Source organism: Astatotilapia calliptera, chromosome 2 (assembly GCF_900246225.1).
Source record: "Astatotilapia calliptera chromosome 2, fAstCal1.2, whole genome shotgun sequence".
In the NCBI taxonomy this organism is placed as follows: domain Eukaryota; kingdom Metazoa; phylum Chordata; class Actinopteri; order Cichliformes; family Cichlidae; genus Astatotilapia; species Astatotilapia calliptera.
In genome coordinates, this window is record NC_039303.1 from 22,854,213 (window position 1) to 22,878,183 (window position 23,971).

The 23,971-nt window shown below is 40.0% G+C and overlaps 2 protein-coding genes across 4 annotated transcripts; both read left to right on the top strand.

Moving 5' to 3' along the window:
• The first annotated feature begins 3,076 nt into the window (after positions 1-3,076).
• Positions 3,077-6,839, top strand: eif4ebp3l (eukaryotic translation initiation factor 4E binding protein 3, like). The gene is made up of 3 exons (XM_026188593.1): positions 3,077-3,491; positions 4,973-5,149; positions 6,700-6,839. The coding sequence occupies exons 1-3, from the start codon at positions 3,359-3,361 to the stop codon at positions 6,726-6,728; spliced, it is 339 nt and encodes a 112-aa protein (XP_026044378.1). The 5' UTR covers positions 3,077-3,358; the 3' UTR covers positions 6,729-6,839.
• A 7,353-nt stretch (positions 6,840-14,192) lies between these two features.
• On the top strand, positions 14,193-21,130 carry LOC113034209 (cysteine-rich and transmembrane domain-containing protein 1-like). 3 transcript variants are annotated; one of them, XM_026188612.1, is made up of 4 exons: positions 14,272-14,492; positions 15,905-15,977; positions 17,346-17,655; positions 20,299-21,130. In XM_026188612.1, exons 3-4 carry the CDS (start codon positions 17,370-17,372, stop codon positions 20,400-20,402), a joined length of 390 nt encoding a protein of 129 aa, XP_026044397.1. In that variant the 5' UTR covers positions 14,272-14,492; positions 15,905-15,977; positions 17,346-17,369; the 3' UTR covers positions 20,403-21,130. The 3 variants fall into 3 exon arrangements, with proteins under 3 accessions (XP_026044388.1, XP_026044397.1, XP_026044405.1); XM_026188603.1 differs by lacking the exon at positions 15,905-15,977 and having other exon boundaries at positions 14,193-14,492; XM_026188620.1 differs by lacking the exons at positions 14,272-14,492; positions 15,905-15,977 and adding an exon at positions 16,351-16,564.
• The last annotated feature ends 2,841 nt before the right edge of the window (positions 21,131-23,971 follow it).

A 23,971-nucleotide genomic window follows, 5' to 3' on the forward strand; every position in this document is an offset into this window, starting at 1 on the left:
TTAATGAGTTTATTGTCGGTTCACTGACACCACACAAAGCCCCAGTTTCTTTGTGACAAAAACCTTAAAGTAACAAGTGCCCAGAGATAAACTGGTTCAGGCCATCCTCTGCAGGTCACAGATGAAAGCTGGATTTCAAAAGCGTAAAAATCTCCGTAGCTTTTCCCTTAAACATTCAAACACAATCTCTAAAACTGATTTAATCAAATTGCTGCTGGGGTCACTTCATTAATGTGGTCAAATTAATTTGACATCCTAAAATTAATATGAAGTTAAACCTTATTCCTAGGACGTTTATTTTAAGCATCAATGCAATACTGGAGTAGCACTAAACTTTTTATAGTTAAAACTAGTGATGTGACATTCTGTATCGAGGCTTCAAAGCTTGTGTCGAGTAATGGAGGGGGCGTTTCCGCGATGCGCGTATCGAGGCTTGCTTCATTTATGGGAGGAGCTGAAAATGAGACGTCCGAAGCCTCGCTGCCCGGCTGTACCACGTGACTGGTTCAGGAAGTGGTTCGAACTTTGCCGCGAGCTATGACAGAGATATAAACCCCTCAGACTTCATTCAAAATGTGGGTGTTTGATGGAGAGTTGTTAGTGAGAGTTTGGAGACAGTTTGGAGGTTTATGAGAGTGAGGAGAGAAAGTCAGGAGAGAATGGAGCCAGCTAAGAAGAGGAGGATGTCCTCCCCTGTGTGGGAACATTTTGATCTAATTCCTCCCAACAAGGTAAATTTCTACAGAAGATGTATTGTCATGATACTGATGGTGCAATACAATTTATGTTAAGCTGTCTTGACTTTTGTACATGGTGAAGTGTTTGCTATGTGCCAGGGAGCTGGGATATAACAACAACACCTCATCCATGCTTAGGCACTACAGAGCTTTGCATGAGAATAAGGGGAACACCGATTGTGGGGCAAGACCAGGTGAGCCATCAAATGCAATGATAATATAGCATGCAGTAATGTTACTAAATGATATAACAATATTATACAACTGTAATAAGTTACGTGTGTGATATTTATATTTGTGCTTTGTTCTCCTGAGGAAAGACAATAAAGACAATCTCAAATAGATGAAGACCTGGTTAGCATGGTGATTGAGGACTCCCAGCCATTTAGCATTGTGGAGGACAAAGGATTTAAAAGATTTGTTAAATCATTAAATCCTAGCTATGTTCTCCCCACTAAAAAGGTCATAAAAGCAGTGAAAATTTTAGTTTTTACTGAATAAAATGTGAACAGGCAGGACTGAGGCTCAAAGCGTCAGTGTGTAGCTGTCCATACCTCAACGTTACAAAAGCACAACCACTGTCCATACTCCAACCACACCTCACCTCACAGTAAATGATCATTTCCATTTTAAGCATTTCCAAATAATCATTTTCCATACTGCCAGTATAAATATACACAGTATACTGCCATCACTACAATATACATGTTTTACACACTCCTTTTGTTGTTGACATTTACAGGCTATGTGCAAAATGCCACTCTCTTCAAATTCATGCTAACTAATATTTTTACGTCCAGTAGATGTCCTACTAGAGCAAATGAAGCTTCAAGACGCTTTGCGCTGGGGTGAACCAATTGGATGAAAAGCTTCAGTGCTTCATGAAGCTTCATCTGCCCATCACTAGTTAAAACACCCAGACCAGTCATTGAAAAGTTCCACACACATTTAATATGAACAAATTGTTCATGTCAATGTCGCCCTCAAGTGGTCAGTGAAGTAGCAGATGGGGTTAATGAGGTTCAGCTGCTTTGGTGTTAATGAAATTAAGAGCAGCAACAATGAGACAAACCAAACCTGGACCCTACAAAGGTCGCACAGATAGTCCAACTCCTCCAGTGCGGCACATCAATAAATACCATTGCCAGAAGGTTTGCTGTGTCTCCCAGCACAGACTCAAGAGCGTGGAGGAGATCCCAGGAAACAGGCGGTTATTATGAGAAAGATTTTTAATTTTTTTTAAAGTGTTCCTTGTGTTAACGTCAATGTCGCCCTCAAGTGGCTGAAAAGTAGGAGAATTTTTTTTTTAAAACAAATAAAATAAAACCAAAAGGCAGGTCAATCTGTCAAATAAAACTACAAACAAATATGTCACTTTAAAGGAGTCCTGATTAAACCGATTTAATGCCAACTTTAATTATCTCTTTTGTGTACATATTCTATTGGAAATACATGTTTATTTATGTATCTGTTTATGTTTATAATAACAAGACTAACTGACCAAAGGCTAGAAATTTCCAGACCAATGGGAAATCTGTTTTCCTTCTCTATTTGCTGATTTAATCCACTCCAAGAGAATCTTTATTATTCATAAATGTAATAAAATAAAACGCAAGCAACACAAGTGCGTAAATAGACAAATGTATAACTATATGCATCTAATGTATCTCCCGATTACAGAAAAAGTAAATCGCGTAACCCTTATTGATACTTACTGCTGGAATTGATCAGAGCTCTGCTGATTCGTGCGAGACGTGCACACTTTGTTCCAAAACACTGAAACGGGTAAATATATCTCCATATAAACCTATATATAGGAAATGTTTGGATAAATGAAATGTTGGAGAGTAATAATGCATTTCCTGATTAAAGAAAACTTATAATAAAACAGAGATGACTGTAACCCGTATAGACGGTGCTGCTGTTATTGATCAGAGATCTGGAGCTGCCACGTGAGAGACGTGCACACGGTGCTTCTCCTCTAAACATGAAGGCATGGTACTAACACACTGACACACATGTAGGGGGCAGTGTTGCCAAGTGATTGACAACCACGAGGTGGATGCGTGGTTTGTGAACCAGATGACCCCTGTCTAGGTATTCTCGCGGGAACTCGTGTTATTTCTATCCAGTATACGGCTATTTTAATACCATTCGTTTACAAAGAGAAACTAATGTTATTCATTGGTAATAATACAATTCCCACTATTTCCCCCACGGGGTAAACTGACAGTGATAGAGAGTAGAATACAACGCTCTTTTTACTCATTGTCACCGCCCTCGCGGACTGTCGTTTGGGAATAAACATTCGTACCCAATACACGCTGTCCCACGTGCCTGGTAGCTACTGCACAAAAACATGACGGCTGGCTGCTGCAGACTTGGGTACCACGAATGCAGAGTGTAGCAGCGTTTGGAAGCTGGTTGTCGTGACAGACCTTAAAACTTTGAGCTTGCTTTAACTCTTAGTTTGCAAGTGAAACTTGTAAAACTTTACGGTATCTTACGTAGTTTTGTCCGTGAGGAAAACTGTGGGGAAACTTGTATTTACGAGTTTCGGGGCTAAAGAAACAAAGAAAGTCGCTAGCACTTTTTGAAGCAGTAGTTAGGCCAAAATTAGCATGTCGGTCGACGCAAATCAAGTTAAAAGCCGTCCTATCCCCACCAGGGTGCTTACCCTGAAGGACTGGTCCCAGCTACCAGACTGTTACAGCCAAACACCCGGGGGTACCCTGTTCTCCACCACGCCTGGAGGTAAGAAAAACTGCACTGTGTTGTGGTTTTGTGTTATCAATTTATGTTTTCAGAACTCAACAGGAAAGAAAAAGGGGAAAACCCTCGAAAAGTTCGACTTTTGCTGGAAACTAATGGTTTGTGCCAACGTCCAAACGGTCACGCGTCATCTCTCGCGAGAGGCTTCACGCGACAACATAAGTGTCTGATGTAATATCAGTTTCCCCTAACGTCAATAAAAACAGCCCTCGCACTTGCTCGAGACCAAAAAGCGGGCAAAGATGGGGCCCCTGCCTCGTTTGTAGATTGAGAGCATGCTCACAGCAGGCCACAGCCCCGTATGTTCACGAGTGTGCTTTACCTGCATCGAGTTGGTTAATACTCTAACGTCGGTGTTTTGTTTTTTCCTAAATTGTGTTTTCTTTTCTTTTTTATACATGTATAACTACATACATATTGTTTAAGTTCTGTAGTTAAACTTGTATCGGTAAGGCTTATAACAACACTGCCCCCTGTGACAAACGAAAACACGGTGGTCTGATCGGTGACTTGTTGCAGCGTCAAACTTACTGATTGTTGTCTCAAACACAACACGCCCAGTCTTAACTCGTGACTTTTAGGGTGTATGTGTCCGGCTGCCAGAAATGCAGAGTGATTGGCCTTCGCAGTGGTGGAGGAGCGGGAGGCCGTCCTATCCCTGCTTCTCTCTGTTCTGCATTTGAGGAACAGTAGAGAACATTCTGTACATTTTGAAGGGGGAGGGGATGAAATGTGTAATGCATGGGGGAATGTAAACATTTCAAGAAAAAGGCCTAAAAATGGATGCCAAAGGACACGTGACAGGATGTCGCTACTGAGTTTTGACTTGAGTTAAACTTTGTATAGTGACACATTAAATTTTGCACACCCTATCAGGTCGATGCTTGTGTTGCTAACCCTAACCCTTTGTCACATGTAGCTGCATGGCGCAGTCGCTGCTTTCACTATAGGTTGCATTCCAGCCCCCTTCCCCTGCCCCATTTCCCTCTGCTTTGCTTCCCTTTGTCTAGGATGAATTGCCCGTAACTGTTTTTCAACGTGTTTTTCCTTGTAGACGGTACAAACTCCATTTTGAAAAGAAAAATAAGTACTTTTAGGTTAATTCATAAGCATTTAATGACTGCTGTATATGTAACAGCTTTCTGCTGAATCAAAATATGAAACATGTGGCTTTAATCTGAAAGCATCTTGCTTCAAAGTGAGAATGTTTTGTGGTTTGATTTCTTGGAATTCCTAGAATTACTGTGACGGCTCTAAACATTGTGTGCACACAACCCTTTCCCCACTTAAATCTCTTCCAATACAGAATATTGTCCAAATCTCCAGATGTGCACCTTAGATCACTGCAAAGGGGCTTGAGTAATAACTAGGCTGCAGTTTGAGCTTGCAGAAGTCCAGCCTTTGTTCTGTTGTTTGACTCTTTGTTTCGATTTTAACCCCCACCCCCTCCTAAAACAAAATAGGCACCCGCATCATCTATGACAGAAAGTTCCTCTTGGATTGTCGAAACTCTCCTCTTGCTCGGACCCCCCCATGCTGTCTTCCCCAAATCCCAGGGGTAACTGTACCAGCCACACACTCCACGGGGAAGTTGCAGGATCTCAAAGAGGAGGAAGAAGAGGAAGAGAAAGACATTGCAGGTAAATGTCTTGTACATATAAGATTCATTTGTGTCACCACAACTTGTAATGTGGAATTTTACTTGATATATATTGAGTCTCCTGAAAGTTCAGAATCCTTATTGTTCCCTTTATTTGTGAGAGTGATGTCAGCCAACACAATTTTATCAATCTGAACACTCAGGATAAATACTGGGAGGGGAAAAAAGCTTTGCATGTGACTGAGGTGCCCAAAACAAATAGTTCAATAATTTGTTTTGCAATGTGCAGCTGTTGGGTTAGGGTGGTGGGGGGTATGCCAACACTGATAAAAGGGATTAATAAGCTTCAAGGCATATGAGCCCATGAAATGGAACCTGTTCTTAAGTAAAACGGTTTTTGATTCCTGTCTTTTTCCTAACCCCTGAGGGGGGGGGGGGGGGGGGGGGGTGTGTGTGTGTCGCAATTGACATTAAATCATCCTCCCCTCTCAGATTTTTCTAACTGATACAAAGAAGGCTCCACTGACTGTTTTATGATTAAGTCGAAATGCTGATTAAGCCAGCGTGTCCAGCCTTAACCATCATATGCATACAGCCTGCTGTTCTTGCAGTCCTCAACTCTGCAGCTGAACTGTTTGTTAGCTGTTTACCTTTTTATTAAAAAGAGGCCAGCAGTTTATTGGTAAACAATCATGTCTGACAAAGTGACTTTGCACGATTTGAACAGTTCAAAATCGTGCAATCTTAAACTGCATAGATGTTGTTCCTCTCTTTAGAACCATTTTAGCTGTCTTTTGATTGGCGGCCCCTCATGGATAGAAGTCAGAAAGTTGTGTGAGATGATCATATGTTCAGGATATTGTTTTCTGGGCAAGGAGAATAAAACAACTCAAGGAATGAGCATTTAGACGAGTGTTAAGCCTGAGCTTGTGACTCACTGCGATTACTTGTACAAACACAGCCAAAGATTCAGATCATAATGTCACAGGCTGAGGAAAAGCATCATATTTCCACTTTTTTTTATTTTTTTTTTATTTTTAAAAGTTTAATGTCTTTTGGTAAACAACTTGACTTATTATTATTATTATTATTATTATTATTATTGATTTCCAATTAGAATATTGTGACTTGCTAGAGATAAAGTTCCTTATTTTGGCAACAAATCCTCTAGTGGGGCTTATTGTGGCCATGTGACCAAAGGTTGGGTTCACAGTTTAGTCATTTGTTATTGACTGAAGTACATGCAGCTATCAATCTGCCCTCCTCCATTCCTCCTGTCAAACTGAAGACCATGAGGATTACACGTGACCCCTGCCTACTTGTCTCCTTCTTTGTGTGGGTAAAAACACCCAAGACGTGCCGTGGGTCTTGTTTTTATGTTCTATGTCCTTGGTGTGTCCGTGTGTTTTTTGCCCCCTTGATGGTTTCCTTTGCAGTGATAAGAGCTAGTTTGTTCTCGTCGCCATTGTCGGTTAAGGTGTGGCTGCAACCGCACAAATAAGGTGATGGCAGATTATCAAACCTCACTGTTTTTAATCTCAACTGTTTTGTTTTGTGCTTCTTTTTTTTTTTTTTTTCCCCCCCCAACAGATGACAACCAGTTTGAGATGGACATCTGAGCTGCAGTATTACCTCCTGTGGAGATGTTTAAATGCCTCCAAGGTCATCACTGACCGTAACGCATTACAAATGAAGCTTTTTCACTTTTTTTTTTTTTTTTTTTTTTTTTTTTTAAAACGAGTAAAAGCTTTTGTCTGGAATTAAAGAATGAAAGCATAAAAGTAGGGTGCTTTTAACCCTACAAAAGTGTTTATTGTACTAAATGGGTTGTTTGGTTGCTGATTCACTTCAGAACTGTAGCAGGATTAAAAAAAAAATCCATTTTGATTTCACTTTTTAAAATCTTTGTAAATAAGAAACTTGTACTATGTTGCTTTTTTTTTTTTTTTTTTTTTTAAATCGAGGGACTATAAGATGATCGTACCGAGACATATGAAGTTGGTACTTTCAATGCATGCATCATTTATCATTTCCCCCACCCGCCCTAAAAAGGAAGGTTGACTTTCTTTGTTTGGTAGACAGGTGTCACCTAACATTGCGGGGGTGCCTTCTGAAATTCAGGTCCTACTTTGTTTTGTATAGAGGAAGTGATGGAATGTGAAGAAATTCAAATAAAGGCTGTGAAAACTGTCAAATTGTTTCTTCGCTTTCTTTTTGTCCATGTTTTAGCTTTTAAGCTGCACACTAACATAAAGGCCTTGTAACTTAAACTTTTACCATTTCCAATAAAGTATATATTTCTCTAAAGAGAAATGGTCTACAAGGGTTTCAAGTGTTAATGTATTTTTATGACCCCAAAGGATAGCTCATAAAGTTTGATAACATGTACTTTGGGTAAAGTACACGTCTGTGCTTTATGTCAGGTTTTCTCTGTGCTCAAATGGACTCAAATGGAGCCTGTAAGCCTGGGCTTCACGTTTAGTAAATGATTGTGCTGCCTTATTTCACAGAAATCCACTATAGCCAGTGTAGCTAAGACGATGACCCTGTTACACCTTGTAACAGAAAAGCATGTTGCCATGCAAAAATGTATATTAGGCAGTTAGTATGTTGCATTACTTGTGTACTGATACTCTTGTATTCTTAAAAAGGGAAATCCACATGTGCATAGAAGCTCAATTTTGCTGATCTGTGTGAAGTAAAATGGTTATTTTTAGGCTTGTGGTTCTCTGAATGTCAGGAACAGGGCCAGACTGAATATGATTTTTCTAGGAGAAGGTGGGAAATAAAAAAAATAAAAAAATTAAAAGTCCTTCCAGTCAAAGTTTTGTGGATAATCCCCAGCTATTCTAGTCTGCATGCTGAAGTATCATTGTCCAAGATGCATTTATCAGTGCGTGTGTGGGAAAGTTAGAGAAAAAGTATGAGAACCACAGCTTTAGTCTTTATCCTGGTATTATGCACCGTTTATGTTGATGGGAAATGCAATCTTGAATTTTCAGACATAGCAAAAAAACACTGAAAAATCTATTAAGTGTTTTTTTTTCTTTTCTTTTTTTTCTAATATTTATCAGGAGTGGCTTTGAAGCACAAGGCTGCCCAGAGTCATGTACACTGTGTCTCCGGCCGTGGCCACTCAGCAAGGTCAGTGCTAGGCATGCTGGCTTATTCCAGACACTGGCAGTCTATAGATCAGGGAAACTGACTGTGGAAGTAGGTCTGGTCTTAAGGAATGAAAGCAGCTGCACCTCAGAGGCCAGACACAGTAAAACTATACCGCAGTATGGGGGCGGGGGTATGACACCTGCTGGTATTTGACCAGATAGTCATTTCAAATATGTAATTGTGGATTTACTGAGTATTTTAGCTAATAATAATGACAGTCTATTCTGAGTGGAGTATTCAAGCAAAAACGGACAAGCAGCCCCTGCCCCACATTGTTCATGTTTAATTTTGTGACATCATTCTGTTCAGATGTTGAAGACATGGTTTTGCAGATATTATTACCAACCACCTCTAATTAATTAAAGCAAGCAGTGTAGTAACTGTAGTTCCTTTAAGAACAAGCAAATTAAATGTGCTCTGTTAGCTTGTATTAGCTCACCTTACAGCAAATACAATGCTCAGACAGCAGGTTAACATTTTGCTTCTGTAATAATTCTAGACTAGACTAGACCATCGAGGTCACCATCTATCAACGATATTTGGCTGAATTCTGGCTGCATTGAGCTGATTTTACAGCTGAATCCAGGCTAAAGTAAGCTACAAATGTTAGCCAAGGTTTTCAAACATATTTTGATTAATTTCTTTATTTTTAATAAAGTACGTAAATGGACTTTGCATGCTCATTGCCAGCTCTGTTTTTTTTAAATTCTTGGACTCCTCTAGAGTGGCTTTACATGACTCACAGTTCAAAATAATCCCTGTTTATCTTACTGTGGACTTCAGTGCAGGCTCTCAGTTTTTAAACTATCTGAAACAAGCTATTTTGCATCCAGTATCTGTGTATCCATTATTGCGACAGTATATATATGAGATAAACCAAGGGAAAGGATGATGGGTCGACTTCAGAGAAATGATAAGAAAGGTTTGTTGCAGCAATAATAAGTCTCAGAGTGAGCGAGATTTACTTAAGGAACTCTATTGCAGGGCATATGACAGCCTATCGATACCTCCGACATCTCAATATGACAAGATATAATAGCACACATTTCAGGAGTGTAGTAGGCCATTATGATGCTTTTATACAATGCATTTTCACTGCATTGCATACATTACACTGTGTCCAGCAAGCAGCTGATCCTGAAATGTTTTGTGTTGTTGATGAGTGGACTACCAGTCTCTGGTCTGCTGCACATTTGTGAAATGTTATTTTGGAAAAAATATGTCTGTGCTATTGAAAACAACACCACAGATGACCACCCTTGCCATCCAAGTTCAAATGAACCCTGGTAAACTTGCTCCAGTGCCCTTTTCCAAAGAGTTAAGATCCCTTCTTTGCGTCTTCGCTCCTCCCAGTTTCCCTGTAAGAGGGTCGGGTAAAGCTGGCATGGCCGATGAGGATCTATTTTTATCAGCTGCTCCTGTGCTCCTGTTAAAGCCGAGCAGTACAAGTTCAGGATGAATCGCCCGGGTGACGATGTAAACAGACACTCAAACACACAGCCTACTAGGTGACATATATCCTGACAGGAAGGGGCCTGGAGGGGTGGGAGTGGGCTGATGCAGGCCGCATGTTTGACACATACACGCACACAAACTCCATTTCACATTACTTACACCACAGGAAAGCCAGCCAGCTGTTTACCAGGATTCCTGTTGAGCACATGAGTAAAAGAGTACACTGTAAACGCTGATTCCTCGATCGCTGTTACACTGAAATTTAATATGAGACACTGTCAGATGTTTCTTGGATTACATGAGGCTCATATGATGCTTGAAAACATTTCATTGTAATTTATTTTTTTTTACTATATTCCCTAGAAGTGATCTTTGAAAAGTATTTTTGAATTGTTTTTCATGTATTCAGAACTGGTCTGTGATGTTTACAATGCAGGCTACACCGTCTTGCATTTGGCTCAGTAACGCCGACGATTTCTTCACTGTTTGTTGCACAATCGCTGCTGTTGCCTAATGTGTCACCGGTAACTTTCATCAACAGACTTTCTGTGCATGACTTTACGCTTCCGCTGTAAACATACTGTGCTTAGTGTGCATATGTCAGAGATCAGGGTTTCGATACCCAGTGGCACCACTGGTTTACAGCTCTGTTTGTTGATACAGGTGTCCTGTTACACATACTCAATGTGCAAGCCTCATCACATGTTGCTACATGGAATTCTTTGCAGAACAGAAATCATTGCCTTTTAAATTCAACTGTCAATAGCAGAGGTCACGCTGTCCAATTTCTGGTATGCTACTCATTCATTAAACAGAATATCATGTATTGTCAAACATCCACCATACCTGCTGCTGAAACAAGCATGTATATACTGTATATATAGTAACCAGTTATCCATCCCTTCTTTATTTCATAATTTATTCAAACATCTTTGCACTCCTCACCATTGCACATACAGTATGGATATGCCATACATGTTGTTACTATACTGGCTGTTCATTCTGTTTACACTGAATGCAAAGGGAAAAAAAACAGAGCCCAGTTCCTTGTATGTGCACACATACTGATTCCGATATATAATAGTGAAGAATTATATTTTGGTTTAACATCTACCAGTGATTTAAAAAAAAAAAAACCCTTATATGTGAGATATGCCCAGGTTGGTTTGTATTACAGTTACTTTACAGTGTAATAAGATAGATATAAGGGTGTTATTGTCTTAGAAAACATGATGTATGTTAATGAATTTGTAAATATTATCCAGCAATATATATTGATGTAAGAATTACAGATCCTTTTTTGGTTTCATAATGAGTACTTACAGCTGGGAAAACAAACTTATACTTCTAATGGAGCTATTGACATGAAATCATTACCAGATGTTGGTAACATCCCAAATAATCTGTGCATACAAAGAAACCAAGACAAATGAGTCCTTAAATTAAGCCATGTGTAGTGGCGTGGAATGACACAAGGACATATGAAGGAAGGGAGGTGTGAAAAGGCATTGAAAGCCTTAGCCAACTTTATATCTCAATGTCACCAGGTGATGTTGAACCTATCCAAACAATTAATAAATGCATTGAGCAAATTAACAACTGGATGTCTCATAATTTCCTTCAACTGAACAAAACCAAAACTGAAGTACTTATCTTTGGACCCAAAAAAGATCGACTAAATATCAGTAATCAGCTTAAACTGGTCCAACTAGAAACTACTGACCAGGCCAGAAATTTAGGTGTAATAATGGACTCAGACCTGAACCTCCAGGGCCACATAAAAGTAATAACAAGGTCAGCCTTCTATCATATGAGGAACATTTCTAGGATTAAAGGACTGATGACACAAGGAGACCTAGAAAAACTCATCCATGAATTTATCTCTAGCCACCTTGATTACTGTAACAGTATCTTCACAGGTTTACCTAAAAAATCAATCAGACAACTGCAGCTGATCCAGAACGCTGTTGCTTGTATTCTCACTAGAATCAAGAAAATAGAGCACATTACCCCAGTTCTAAAGTCATTACACTGGCTCCCTCTAGCTCAGAGAATAGACTTTAAAGTGCTTTTATTAGTTTATAAATCATTGAATGGGCTAGCACCAGAGTACATTAGAGATCTGCTATCATGGTACAAATCATCTAGATCAGTTAGGTCCTCCAGCTCTAGTTTAGTGACTGTCCCTAGAACCAGAACTAAACATGGAGAAGCAGCTTTTCGTTTCTATGCTCCTCACATCTGGAGCGCACTATCAGGAGAATGCAAAGCTGCAGAGACACTGAACTCCTTACTTATTTAGACTTGCTTATGAGTAACTGATCTTATTATGGCTTTCTACTTGCTTGTTTTTAATTTTGAATTGCACCTTGAATTGCCTTGTGCTTAAAGTGTGCTATACAAATAAAATTGCCTTGCTTTGCCTAGAAGCCAGCTGAGATCTCTCTCTATTATGAATGCAATCCTGCCCCCTATCAGTGGAAATTAGTACTAGCTGGTTCAGTCCTAACTCATGGCCTATAAGAAAGGTTTCTCATTACCAAGGTGTCACAGCAAATGCAGCTTATGACGGGTAAACCTTATTGTTGCAAGACAGTAGGAGCCTTACTGTTGCAGAAGATACTGATGGGATCAGTTACGGGCATATTTCTGACCTTCAGGATGTTACAGTGAATTAGGGAAGTGGAAAGAACATCATTTCACGATAAACCAGCCACAATCAAACGTTCCTCACAAGATTTGTGATAGAAGAGTCAGAACCTCATCAAAAGAGTTGTCCAAGAGCCAAGAACCACTCGGGGAAAGCTTCAGAAAGAACTGTGGTCTATGCTAAGCAGCCAGACTTGGCTGGCTTATCCAGGTAACTTCTGGGTTAAACCTGGGTTTTCTTTACTATGAAGTATTCACTTCTTGTTGGGGTAAATTGGTAGATTAAGAATCAACTCAAGAATCAAATCAAGAATCAGTTCTCCAGAAAAGAGTGTCACCGTACCGGGAGATCCCTCGGGCACCTGCATGTGAACAGTAAAAAAGGTCTAAAGTTTTTTTGTTGTTGTTGTTTTTAAATACCATGTAATGTCTTTGATTCCCTGATGAGCATTATTAATTAACACTTATATATAAATAAATAATTAATACTTACATATTTTTTTCAATTTTATTGTTCTGCAGCTTAGAGAATAAACACTCAAACTGTCAGGAGAAGGTTATGTTCAGAGTTTGGGTTTAAAATCATTTGTAAGCAACACGTTTTCACTAATTCTTTTCTTTTAAAGCACGTTGTAAGTGTGATGTAGATTCTCTATTGGGACAATACATAATATGTTAAGCTGTACCTTACTAAAATCACAAAATGAAGCCAAACTGTGTCAGTTGTCAAAGGAAGCCCTTTAACAGTCTTGCATTTTACTGGCATTTTATGTTGTTTTGAGATTTTCATCACCATTTGATAACGTCTCTGGAGTAGGTGACACTCACAGGGATCATTTTCTGTGGAAAAGTCACATGAGTCTTGAAACCTCCCTTCGTGATTGGTCAGATGCTGACGTCACCCCTTTCATGTGATAGCACAGGGGAAATCCTGGGTTAATTTAGGGAGTTGATAACCAGCGTTGTTTGCCATTTATCCTGATAGCCAATGTTAGGGTAGGTGAATCTAGGTAGGGGAAAAAGCTTCTTTGAACTCGCTGTGTAGTATGGAGCCCTGAGTTAACAGGTACAGTTGTTTCAAAGAAAACAAATTCACTCAACCGCCATGGCCTCTCTGCACGTGCAAGACATTTTGACAAGCCAATAAATCACTGGGAGAATACGGTCACAGATAAGAGGGTTTATAGCAATCAGCCTATAGTGAACACAAGTGCAGCTATACAGCCCACTCCACAAACCACTTTCGTGGAGTTTGTTTTCCTTCTCTCGGATCTGTAAGATATACAATTGAAATCTGCCAAAGTGCTGCAATTACTGGGACCCAGAAAGATCGAAAGTGTCTTAGATTAATGCCTGAATCTTACAGCATATAATGTTAATAAACAGCTAACAACTCAACGACACGGTGTCCTGGTGTGCTCAGCAACTTAAACAAAATTAAACACACGCATTTGGCGAATATCCGAATTGTGTATCTCATATAAACACGAGAAGGTCTTATGATTCCAGGCTGGGGCTAGCCTGACATCTGCTGGGACAAAACCAGCAATGCAATATGATAGATAAAACACAGGAAATAATAAAAAAAAGTTCATTCTTACATATATAAAATAATATTTGACTATGTGTCTTTGGTAACATGTAAATTATCCATTAGCTTTATGAGCAAAACTCCCATGAGTGAGAGAAATAAGATCATCGATGAATAATTGACCAGTTAGTCACTCCTCTGAGCTATTCTTGCTCCTCGTGTGAATTTCGTCACTGGCTGGGTGATGTAGACCCGCTAAATCGGTTATCTGTTCAAACGACCAGAAGTCATTGTTTTTTCCCCTGGCGAACGGCTGGTCATCGCTCTAGCTTGTGATTGGACGCTGGCGAGCGGGGGCCGGCTCAGCAGCCAATCCCGCCCTTCGGTGGCCCACCGAAACGCCTCCCGCATATCGTACCCTTTAAATGACGTCACACCCAGTGAACGCGATACGCACCAAATTTCTGGACAGTGGTCGGTCATTGCGGTAAGAAGTAGTAACAAGAAGAGAAGACTGACGCCGTTTCTGGTTAAGCAGACTTTGCTGCCGTCTCCAGCTGACCGGAATAGTGGTTACTCAAAGGTAGGAAGCCCAGCCAGGGCCGGACTGTGTATATTTGTGTGTACGAGCCTTGTCACTGTGAAATTAGAGATGGGTCGGACTGGGTTGTGGCCTGCAGGTGCGACTTCTGTTTGCCTCATGTAAAGGCTATAGAGTTCTTTAAAAAAAAAAAAAAAACACTTAATAGGCTAAACTAAATTCTGTTGACTAACCCTGATAATAAGTGGGCTAGTCATACTAACAAACGCTTATTGAAAATACAAACGGATCAAATATTAACAGACTAGCTTTAGCTTAACTCAGATTAATTCAAGGCAGCGTTGCTGAGCAACAAAGGTTCCGGTTATAGTTTCTGTTCTTTTTTTCTTTTTGTTTTCGTGTCTTTTTTTAGTTTAGAGCTTTTTTTTTTTTCTCAGTTTGCTCCAAGCACCTGTTTATATGACAGAATTATGGTTCTGATTGCTCTTAATTGGGTCCAATGGGGTGTCTTAATATACACGGAGTCTTGTCTTGTCTCTAGACAAAGACAAGGTAAACAGGGGCTGCCAGGCTACCGAACTGCTTTGCCACAGCTCAGCTTGTACAAACATGATGTAAATCTAATGTAAGCTCATTCATTTTGGGCAATATGGGCTTTTACCCCCCCCCCCCCCCCCCTTTATTTATTTATTTATTTATTTATTATAGCTGGTCCTTTTAGGCCCTGGTATTTAGGTAGATATGTGTATTTTCTCTGAACAGAATTTTTAAATTGGCATCATATCTTAAGTAGTTCAAGTCCTATGTACTAAAAAACATTAAAATGCCCAAATAGATTTTTTTTCTTTTACTACTTAATGCTAATTATTAGCACTTCTTTTGGGTATGTGAGGCTATATTTTAAATATTCCATAGTAATGCTTACGTGTTCTGCTTTACCACCCAGTTTATTTTCCAGATGTTAGTGTTAAACTCAGCCACAAGGATAACACAACTGTTAGGGAAACTTCTTGCTTGTCATTATTTAACAATGGCATTTTCAGTGGCATTTAAAGGATTCAGGAAGGTTTAGTGTTCAGTGTCCAGGTACTCCGTGTGCCCTGTTTGTCTGTGATATTGTCATCATGATACTGTTGTGGAAACACATGTGATCTCACTTCACTCATTTATTTTTGCTTTTCATCAGAGGGGAAAAACAAACACATGCAAATTATCACTCTCGGACACAGTAAAGACACACTGAGAAAACCTTCATAGAAATCAACGTCTATTAAAATCTTTTCATTAAAACTTAACCCTGTACCAAAGTCTAGTAAGAAATGTACGTAGGTATAATAAAAGCCCATGGCCTTCAAGGTGAACTTTGACAGTATATGCAGACATCCTCATAGGTGTCAGGTTACCGATCATTTGTTTGGCTTCTTTCTCAACCTTCAACACGTAATCTTACACAGGAAGAGAGGGACAGAATAGACCTTCATCACAGGGGACACTTTGGCGTCACCTCTCATTGTCCCAGCAGGACAGGTGAGCTTATTCCAGTGTTGTTGTTGTTTTGCTGGTGAGTGTGCTGGCTTACTGTAACTACTTAAACAAATCATCAGGAATTGTTTTGTCCCTCCTAGGCATCTTTAGAGGGAGTGCCGTCTGCTAGTAGCTTGAAGAACATATTCAGGTGGTGAAATGCGTGAAAGCCGTGATAAAGCTTATTGTCACATGGGCTGCTAATGTTAACATTCCCACATCACTTTGAAAGTGGTATGAAACCAACCTCATAGCTTATCTGCAGGTATAACATTACCCAAGAGCCACAATCAAACATGGTTATTAATGCCATTGGGCAATGACACTTATAAAAAGACTTATGTACTTTGAACCCAATAAGAGATTTTCCATAAGTGATAAGTACAGAAAAGTACACTGTTAAATCCTACTGAGTAGATTAGTGGTAATAATGTTTTTCACCATCCAGTTTGGAAGTACTCTGTGTGTGCACCTTTTTTTAAATTACAGATGGGAGATTGGATGTGGATAAAAAGATGAGCAGGAAGGAATGAAAGCCATTTGGATGTTTATAGTGTACATATACAAGGTGAAAAAGGGATTCCAGTGATGTAAGCACCACCACAGTTTTCCAACTATCAGCCTTTTCTTTTTCTGTGGCTCTTCTACGTGAAAGCTAGCAAGTGTTTCGGTGTTGGCCTTCTCAGAAACCACTGGTTGGGAAATGCACTTGAAAGAAATGACTTTTAAATGGCTGATCTCAGACATAGTTTATTTACTTTGATAATGGCTTTGGGATCATTTTCTTTCCCGTTTGATTCGCACACTGACAAAAAGAAGACATGAACGTGTGATATAATGTGATAAGTGTGAAAATGCAACTTGTACGGGCCTTGTGGTTACAGAGTTCTTTCTTCCTCTCTCTTATTCACGTGTTCTACTGGCCTCACTCTGTACGCTGTGAAGCCAATCTTTCTGTGTGAATAGTAAAATAATTATGCTTGCCTCTGGAATGGTTGATGTGTGCTGTGACTGACCACTGAATCATAAGATATCCTCTGCAAACATTAGAGTAATGTACTGTGCTTGTCTTTCCTCTGTGGCTGAGTGGAGATAATGGCTGTTTGCCGAAAGTGTGGAATAGTCAACAGGTTAAAGAAGTAGTGAGTGAAGTGTGTGATGTATACAAACTAGAAACAGTTTCTCTTTTTTTTAGAACTTTGGCAAAATACTGCCAAATATTACTTTAGACTTTCTGAGTAGGAAACTGGAATATGGAGGAATTGAAAAGGTATTCTGTGTTGCTTCAGTGTATCTGCTTTCTAGTCAAGAAAAGGGCCATAATCACACCACCTTTAACTTTTTTTTTTTTTTTTCTCTTTTCCTTTTAAGCAATCGTTTGACCTACAGCCAAACATGGAGAACCCGCCTCCATACCCAGGCAATGGCCCGACTGCTCCTGGTTACCCAGCCCAGGGCCCACCACCTCAAGGCTACCCAGGGTATCCTCAGCAGGGATACCCTGTGAACATGGAGCAACCTAACCCAGCTTACCCGAACTACCCTCCCGGACCAATGGGACCTGGCGGTCCTTATCCTGGACCAGGACAACCTCCTTATGGGTATGCTGGACAGCCTCAGTTTGGCTGGCAGGGTGGACCTCCTCCCGGGCCCATGTATGGGGAAGCTCCCAAAAACACAGGTAAGCACTGTGACCCAAATGTGCTACACAACACTTGTGAGTCCAAATCCAGCAGTACTAGCAGAACTACAAGTTGTCACTGTCCTTACACAATTTTAAGTCCTGTGCTGAATTACTTGTTGACTGGATGTTATGGAGATACACTGGGAGTCTTGCAAGTCTGCATTCAGCTGCAAGGATTAGCTACTCGCATAACTCATAAACAGTAGGAAAGCTGTTTGTAGCTACATTGTTTTCACACACTGGTTTTTGAAAGGCATTTTGAAAACATTTTGGAGCTAAGAATGACCATATTTGTGTGAGACGATGCAGTGCTACCTTGTCAGCTGGCTACTAAAGGAACTGCACATTTTGGCACCTGGCATTGGTTTTAGGTCTGGAGGTTGCCCCTTGTTAGTACCACTAGGAAGCTGATCTGTTAACGTTAGCTGTACCTTTTTAAGATGGTTACATAAGTACCTTAAACACATATTCTTTGTAATGGCAAGAGAAGGGCCTTTCCGCTGCTCTAGCAAATATGCCAGATAAGCAAAATATCTTATTGCTCACTTGATCTTAGACCTTTAACATTTTCTTGATGAGTTTATGGTCATAGCTGGAGTAAAACTGGTGGTATGCTTTAGGACTGGCCTGCCTTGTGATTAACAAATTTCTACTGAATGAAAAAGCTGTATTGCTCAGTCACATCCTCCTGAGGCATATGACAAAAAATAAAGCTTCATAAACAAAAACTGATGTCTATGTTTGTGACAAGTGAAGTGAACTATATTTAAATACTGAAGTGGACACATTTCAGTGGGCTCCTGAAACACGAGTTCCTGTTTGGGACAGGTGTGTAATTTCTCTTAGCTAGTTTTAGATTAGACTGAATATTACACCCTCGCTGCAAGAGGGAGCGCTTTCGCAGATCATTCATCCCAATAGCAGTTAGACTCTATAACTCCTCAATCACAATGTCATAAGTCACTGGACACTGTGAACAGCCACGGTCACCACTTCATGCATAATGGTGTGTGTGTGTGTGTGTGTGTGTGTGTGTGTGTGTGTGTGTGTGTGTGTGTGTGTGTGTGTGTGTGTGTGTGTGTGTGTGTGTGTGTGGTACAATAGCTATATAGTTTATGTTCTTCCATATTTTCAACCATATCCATGATCACATACTGTGTATGCTACCATTGTATATAGTGTATTATCTTACTTTTTTTCCATTGATTGTACTCATTTGTATTTTTGTATTTCCTTCTGATATCTGTACCTGAGCTGAGGTGACGCAAAAATTTCCCCGTTGTGGGATCAATAAAGTCTTATCTTATCTTATTGAATCTAAGCTTCATCAACGGGAAGTCACTACTTTAGCATGTAGTCGTTACTACTTTTTTTTTTTTTTTTTTTTTTTTTCCCCCTTAAGTGTGTGCTTAACACAATAAAGTCAACATTGTTTAACAAAGTATACAACACACTCGGGCAGAATGGGGGGGAAAAAAAACAGGATTTCATTTACATGCTTGGCTTCCTTGAAAAAGTCCCACTTTATTAATGTAAGCATTGGGGTTTCGCTGCTTTAAAAGCCACCATTCTGTTCCCTAACAACATCAACAAATAACGTGTTGTTAAGTCGTGGTACTTGATAATCTAATTGCCAATTTGACAAATGCCTGTGTTTCTACCAGGAACCTTAACGTGGTACAACTTCAAGCATCCCCGAGCAGGCAGCTAAGGTTTCAGATGTGTGAAGTCAAGCCGGGTTTTAGATGAAAGGTGTGTTAATGCGGCTTGAACTCCCCACTGAGCAGCCAATAAAGTGTAGCACAAGCTGGGAAAGAAAGGGCACGTTTTAAAAATAAATATTCAAAGTGAGTATGCAAAGAGAACAGCCTTGCATGAAGAAAACACGGCCAATCCTTCTATTTATGAAAGCGAGCACTAAGGTGTTGCTGCTTTTGTAGCCTAAGATAAACCTGATCTGGTCAATAAAAGCTAAGTGTGCTGTGACTGAGATTCTCATTGCACGCCATGTCGATTAGCGGCATTAAAAATAAATATTGGCCAAACATTTATTAACCTTTGCCACATCGTTATCAGAGTTCAGTATGAAAAGTGGTAAGCTATCTGTCCTTGCCTATTGGGTCAGTGGCATGTCACCTAGGTAACTTGCCTCCCAGCTGAAGCTGTTAAAAGCTGGATTAGTGTTTGCTTCCACATAAATGATTAATCAGAAACACAAAGAAGGTGAGATGTGCTCATTCAGGCTGGAGCAGCTGTTAAAGCTCATGTATGGCTAACATGATCATTTGCCTCGACAAGTTTCCACATGTTGGTGAAGGATGAAATAAAGCCACTGCTACACACGTGAAGTAAAGGGAAAGCACCGAAGGCGAGCTGATGTTAGTCAAGTGTAATGCTGTGTGATCATGGCTGTGCGCTGCTATGGTATTACTGTAAAGATTAAACTCCTAAGATGACTGTAATTAGAGGAAAAGTGTATAAACCCCTGGTTACACTTGAACTCCCTGCTGGAGATTTGACACTGAGAATTATATCACTGGACTTTATGTTGTTTTAGAAAAGAAATCACTAATTGCTTTCTTTTTCTTTAAAACCCTTTCCAACCTCTTTCTTCCATCTCTACTCTTTATTTCACTGTAGTGTACGTGGTTGAAGACAGGAGAAGGGATGACACAGCGGACACATGCCTGACAGCCTGCTGGACAGCTCTGTGCTGCTGCTGTCTCTGGGACATGCTGACATAACGCCATTCTCCTACTGATTGACCCCCATTACCCTCTTGCCCCTATTTCTGTGCCTCGAAGCCCATCGCCCTTTCTCCCATCTGACTTAAACCTTGCACTTCCTCACAAACGCCCCTCTGTTCCCTCCAGAAGTCTTGTATGTCTGTAAAGCTATAAATTACTTCTATAAATGAAGTCCTCGCTCCCACATGGAAGCTTCATCCCAGTGCTCTACCTTCATGTGCAACCCTCCACCTTCATGTGCAACCCTCCACACTGACTGACTGACCTGTCCACGGTTACACAGTTGCTGTCCACGGTTACACAGTAGCAGTTTCTAACAGAGCTTGTAAACATTACCAAAATCTCAGGCTCCTTACTAAAATTGTGCAACAACACACAAGCTACAGATTTGCACACACAATATGGTAGATGCCAAACATACAGCATACTATGATCTCAGGCTCATCCTGCGTGATTCACTTGGGCACTTTATAATGATTGCCTCTGTAATATACTCCTTCCTGTCTTCATAACCACATAAAAGCTTTCCTTACTCCTCCCCTTCAGCTATGCTATCTGCAAAACTTCAAGGACTCTTACCCAGTATGATGATACCCAAAGGCTGTGAGAACCCCGCTGCAGACAGGGCTGATGCTTGAAATGTTTCCCATCTCATTTGCACACAAGTCATTTTAACAAATGTACGTTTGTCCATAGGCGGTAAGACAATAAATGGAATGCTCTTATTTTATTATTTTGATTAATGGCAACATTTAACAGCCACAATGTTTTTCTTCATATACAAAGAAATGACTATCAATATTCAAAGGAGCTTGCAAAGAAAAGCATCTGGACTTCTGAAGAAGCTTCTCGGATGAGAGGTGAAACGTCTTCAAGCAACTTAAAGAAGTCCAGACGCTTTTCTTTGCAAGCTCCTTTGACTGCGATGACCTGGATGACTGAGAACCTTCACAGACTATCAATATTATTTTTATCATATTAGCTTTTCAGCTTTATTTCTCACTGAAACAAGATGTTGTGATTGCTATACAGACTGATCCAAATTACCCATACGATGCCTTTTTGCTGTAGATGATTAAAATAATTTATTGCCATAACCATAAAAGGCTCTGTTTGGGTTGTTTTTTTTTTTTTTTTTTTAATGGGCAATGTGAATGAGGTATGTGTGTGTGTGTGTGCGTGTGCGATTTAGGCAGGGATGAAAGTGCAGATTTGTGGCTGTTGGTGACTGAGTTTTCAACTATTTTTAACACCAAATGTCTTACAATCAAATAAAAGGAAGGGGGGGAGCAGAGGAGAAAATGAGACATAATTGGCAGCCAGTAGTTGTGGAGGAGGTAAATTACAAGATGCATAGTTACTCAAGCATAAACACTTTTAGGGTACTTGTACTTCTAGTGATTTTCTTTTTTGCCACAATACTTGAAATGCAGGATCTTTACATTTTCAGAAGAAATCCTAAAATAAACTGCACAGTTGAAACATCAATCTGTTGCTTATTATCCATGTTTATGAATCAAAATTAACATTACTATATATATTCAGAATATAAAGAAGACTTATTTGTAATGTAAGTTTCTGTATTTTACTTACACCTATAAGAGCTTTCTCTAATTGGCCACTTGGGGGCACTGTGGAAACAGTCTATGAAGCTAAAATTCCCTTGTAGCAACATTTTCCCAGTTACACTACCACTCTGTTTGTTTTTATCAAATATAAGTCTGACACTCACCTGCAAGCACTACTGCTTAATGTTTCCACTACAGTTGCCAGCTAAGCTAGTTCACTGCAACTGGTGGTAACAAAAGGAGACTCTTTCCCCACCCAAACTGCCTGCTGAGCTAAGAATGAGCCATCACTGAAAAGTCGTGAGCTTTGAGCATGAAAACTATCACTTTACACATTAAACATAGCATTAGACAGTTTTCACTGTATTTCACTTCATTTGTGGGATACAGCAGAGAGCTCACATGTGAATCAACCGTAGTTTGTATCACATTTCTCATTAAGCTAGCCTCCACAGTATTTATAACTGTTTCAATTAAAAGACATTCAAAGCTTTTTAAAGTTATAAGTTTAACTTGTGCTTATGCTGCTGTAACCTACACTGGCTGGGCAATTTATTATGTTCTTATTACTGCTAATATGCATTCAAACAATAACATGACGGAAACTTAAAGCATTTAGGTTTGAAGACATGGCTGACGTGACATAGTTCAAACTAGGCTCAGAGTGGGAAGAAAGGTGATTTAAGTGACTTTGAATGTGGCATTGTTGTTAGTACCAGGTGGGCTAGTCTGAGATTTCCCATAGAACATGGGCTTGCAGAAAATGGTCTGGAAAAGAGAAAATATACAGTAAGCAGTTCTGTGGGGGAAAAAGCCTTGATGATGTCAGAGGCTGAACGAGAATGGCTAGACCCCTAATAGCTGATAGTTGAGTTACTATTGCCTGCCTAACGAACTCACTCTGTACAACCGAGGTATGCAGAAAAGCATCTCTGAATGCACGTTATGCCAAAACTTGAAGTTGATGGAGCAGAAGACCAGCAGAAGACCAGACCAGGCATCACGCCTGTCAGCTATTAACAGGAAACTGAGGCTACAACTCATAATAGAAGATTGGGAAAATGCCATGTGGTCTTATGAGTCTTGATTTTGCTGCAACACTTAGATGACAGGGTCAGAATTTGCCATAAACAACATAAAAAAAAACATGGATTCATCCTGCTTCGTATCAATGGTTCAGCCTGATGTTGGTGTAACAGTGTGGGGGATATTTTCTTGTACCACGTTAGCACTGTTTAAATGCCACAGCTTAGCTGAGGATAATTGCTTACCATGTTTGTCCCTTTAACCATCTTCTGCTGTCATCTTTTCACAAAGCTCAGATCTCCTCAAACTACTTTCTTAAATATATGACTGTGAGGTCACTGTATTTAAACGGCTTCTACAGTCACCAGATCTCAAGCCAACAGAGCACCTTTGGGATGTGGGGTAATGGGAGAGTTACATTATGGACTTTGTGATGCTGTCATGCCACTTTGGAACAACATCTCTGAGGAATATTTCCAGAACCTTCTTTAGTCTGTGCCATGGAGACTTGATGCAAATCTGAAGGCAAAAGGAAGTCCAACCCGGTATTGGCAAGTTGTACCTAAAAGAGCGAGCAGTGAGCGTAAATGGACAGTAAATTCTACACATTTTAATCACATTACTAATACCCATTAATACAAACATTTTTAATGTTTATAGGAAACATTTACTAGAGTAGTTGCTGGTGGCATGGACATGAAGATGTCAGAGTTATATTTTTTAAACTGTGTTGTCTGAGCTGGCAATATATCAGATCCTGCCCTGTGCCTTATTGCGATAATTGCCTTGGCAACAGTGAGAAACCCCTAAAAAAAAGAGAGGGAGACCACAACTTCACCTGTCAAACCTGGCAGGTGTATTGCTGGAGACTAAGAGTGAAAGTGCAGGTTCGAGTCTGAGGTTGTGTTTTTTGGGGGCTTTTAAATTTGTAAGAAACATCATCAAAGGCACTGCGATATCATCCGCACGCTC

Coding starts and splice junctions, on each gene's coding strand:
- LOC113034209 (XM_026188603.1), top strand. CDS start 17,370: ATGGAGAACCCGCCTCCATACCCAGGCAATGGCCCGACTGCTCCTGGT. Junction 17,656..20,298: donor GGAAGCTCCCAAAAACACAG/GTAAGCACTGTG, acceptor ATTTCACTGTAG/TGTACGTGGTTGAAGACAGG.
- eif4ebp3l (XM_026188593.1), top strand. CDS start 3,359: ATGTCGGTCGACGCAAATCAAGTTAAAAGCCGTCCTATCCCCACCAGG. Junction 3,492..4,972: donor GTTCTCCACCACGCCTGGAG/GTAAGAAAAACT, acceptor AAAACAAAATAG/GCACCCGCATCATCTATGAC. Junction 5,150..6,699: donor GGAAGAGAAAGACATTGCAG/GTAAATGTCTTG, acceptor CCCCCCCAACAG/ATGACAACCAGTTTGAGATG.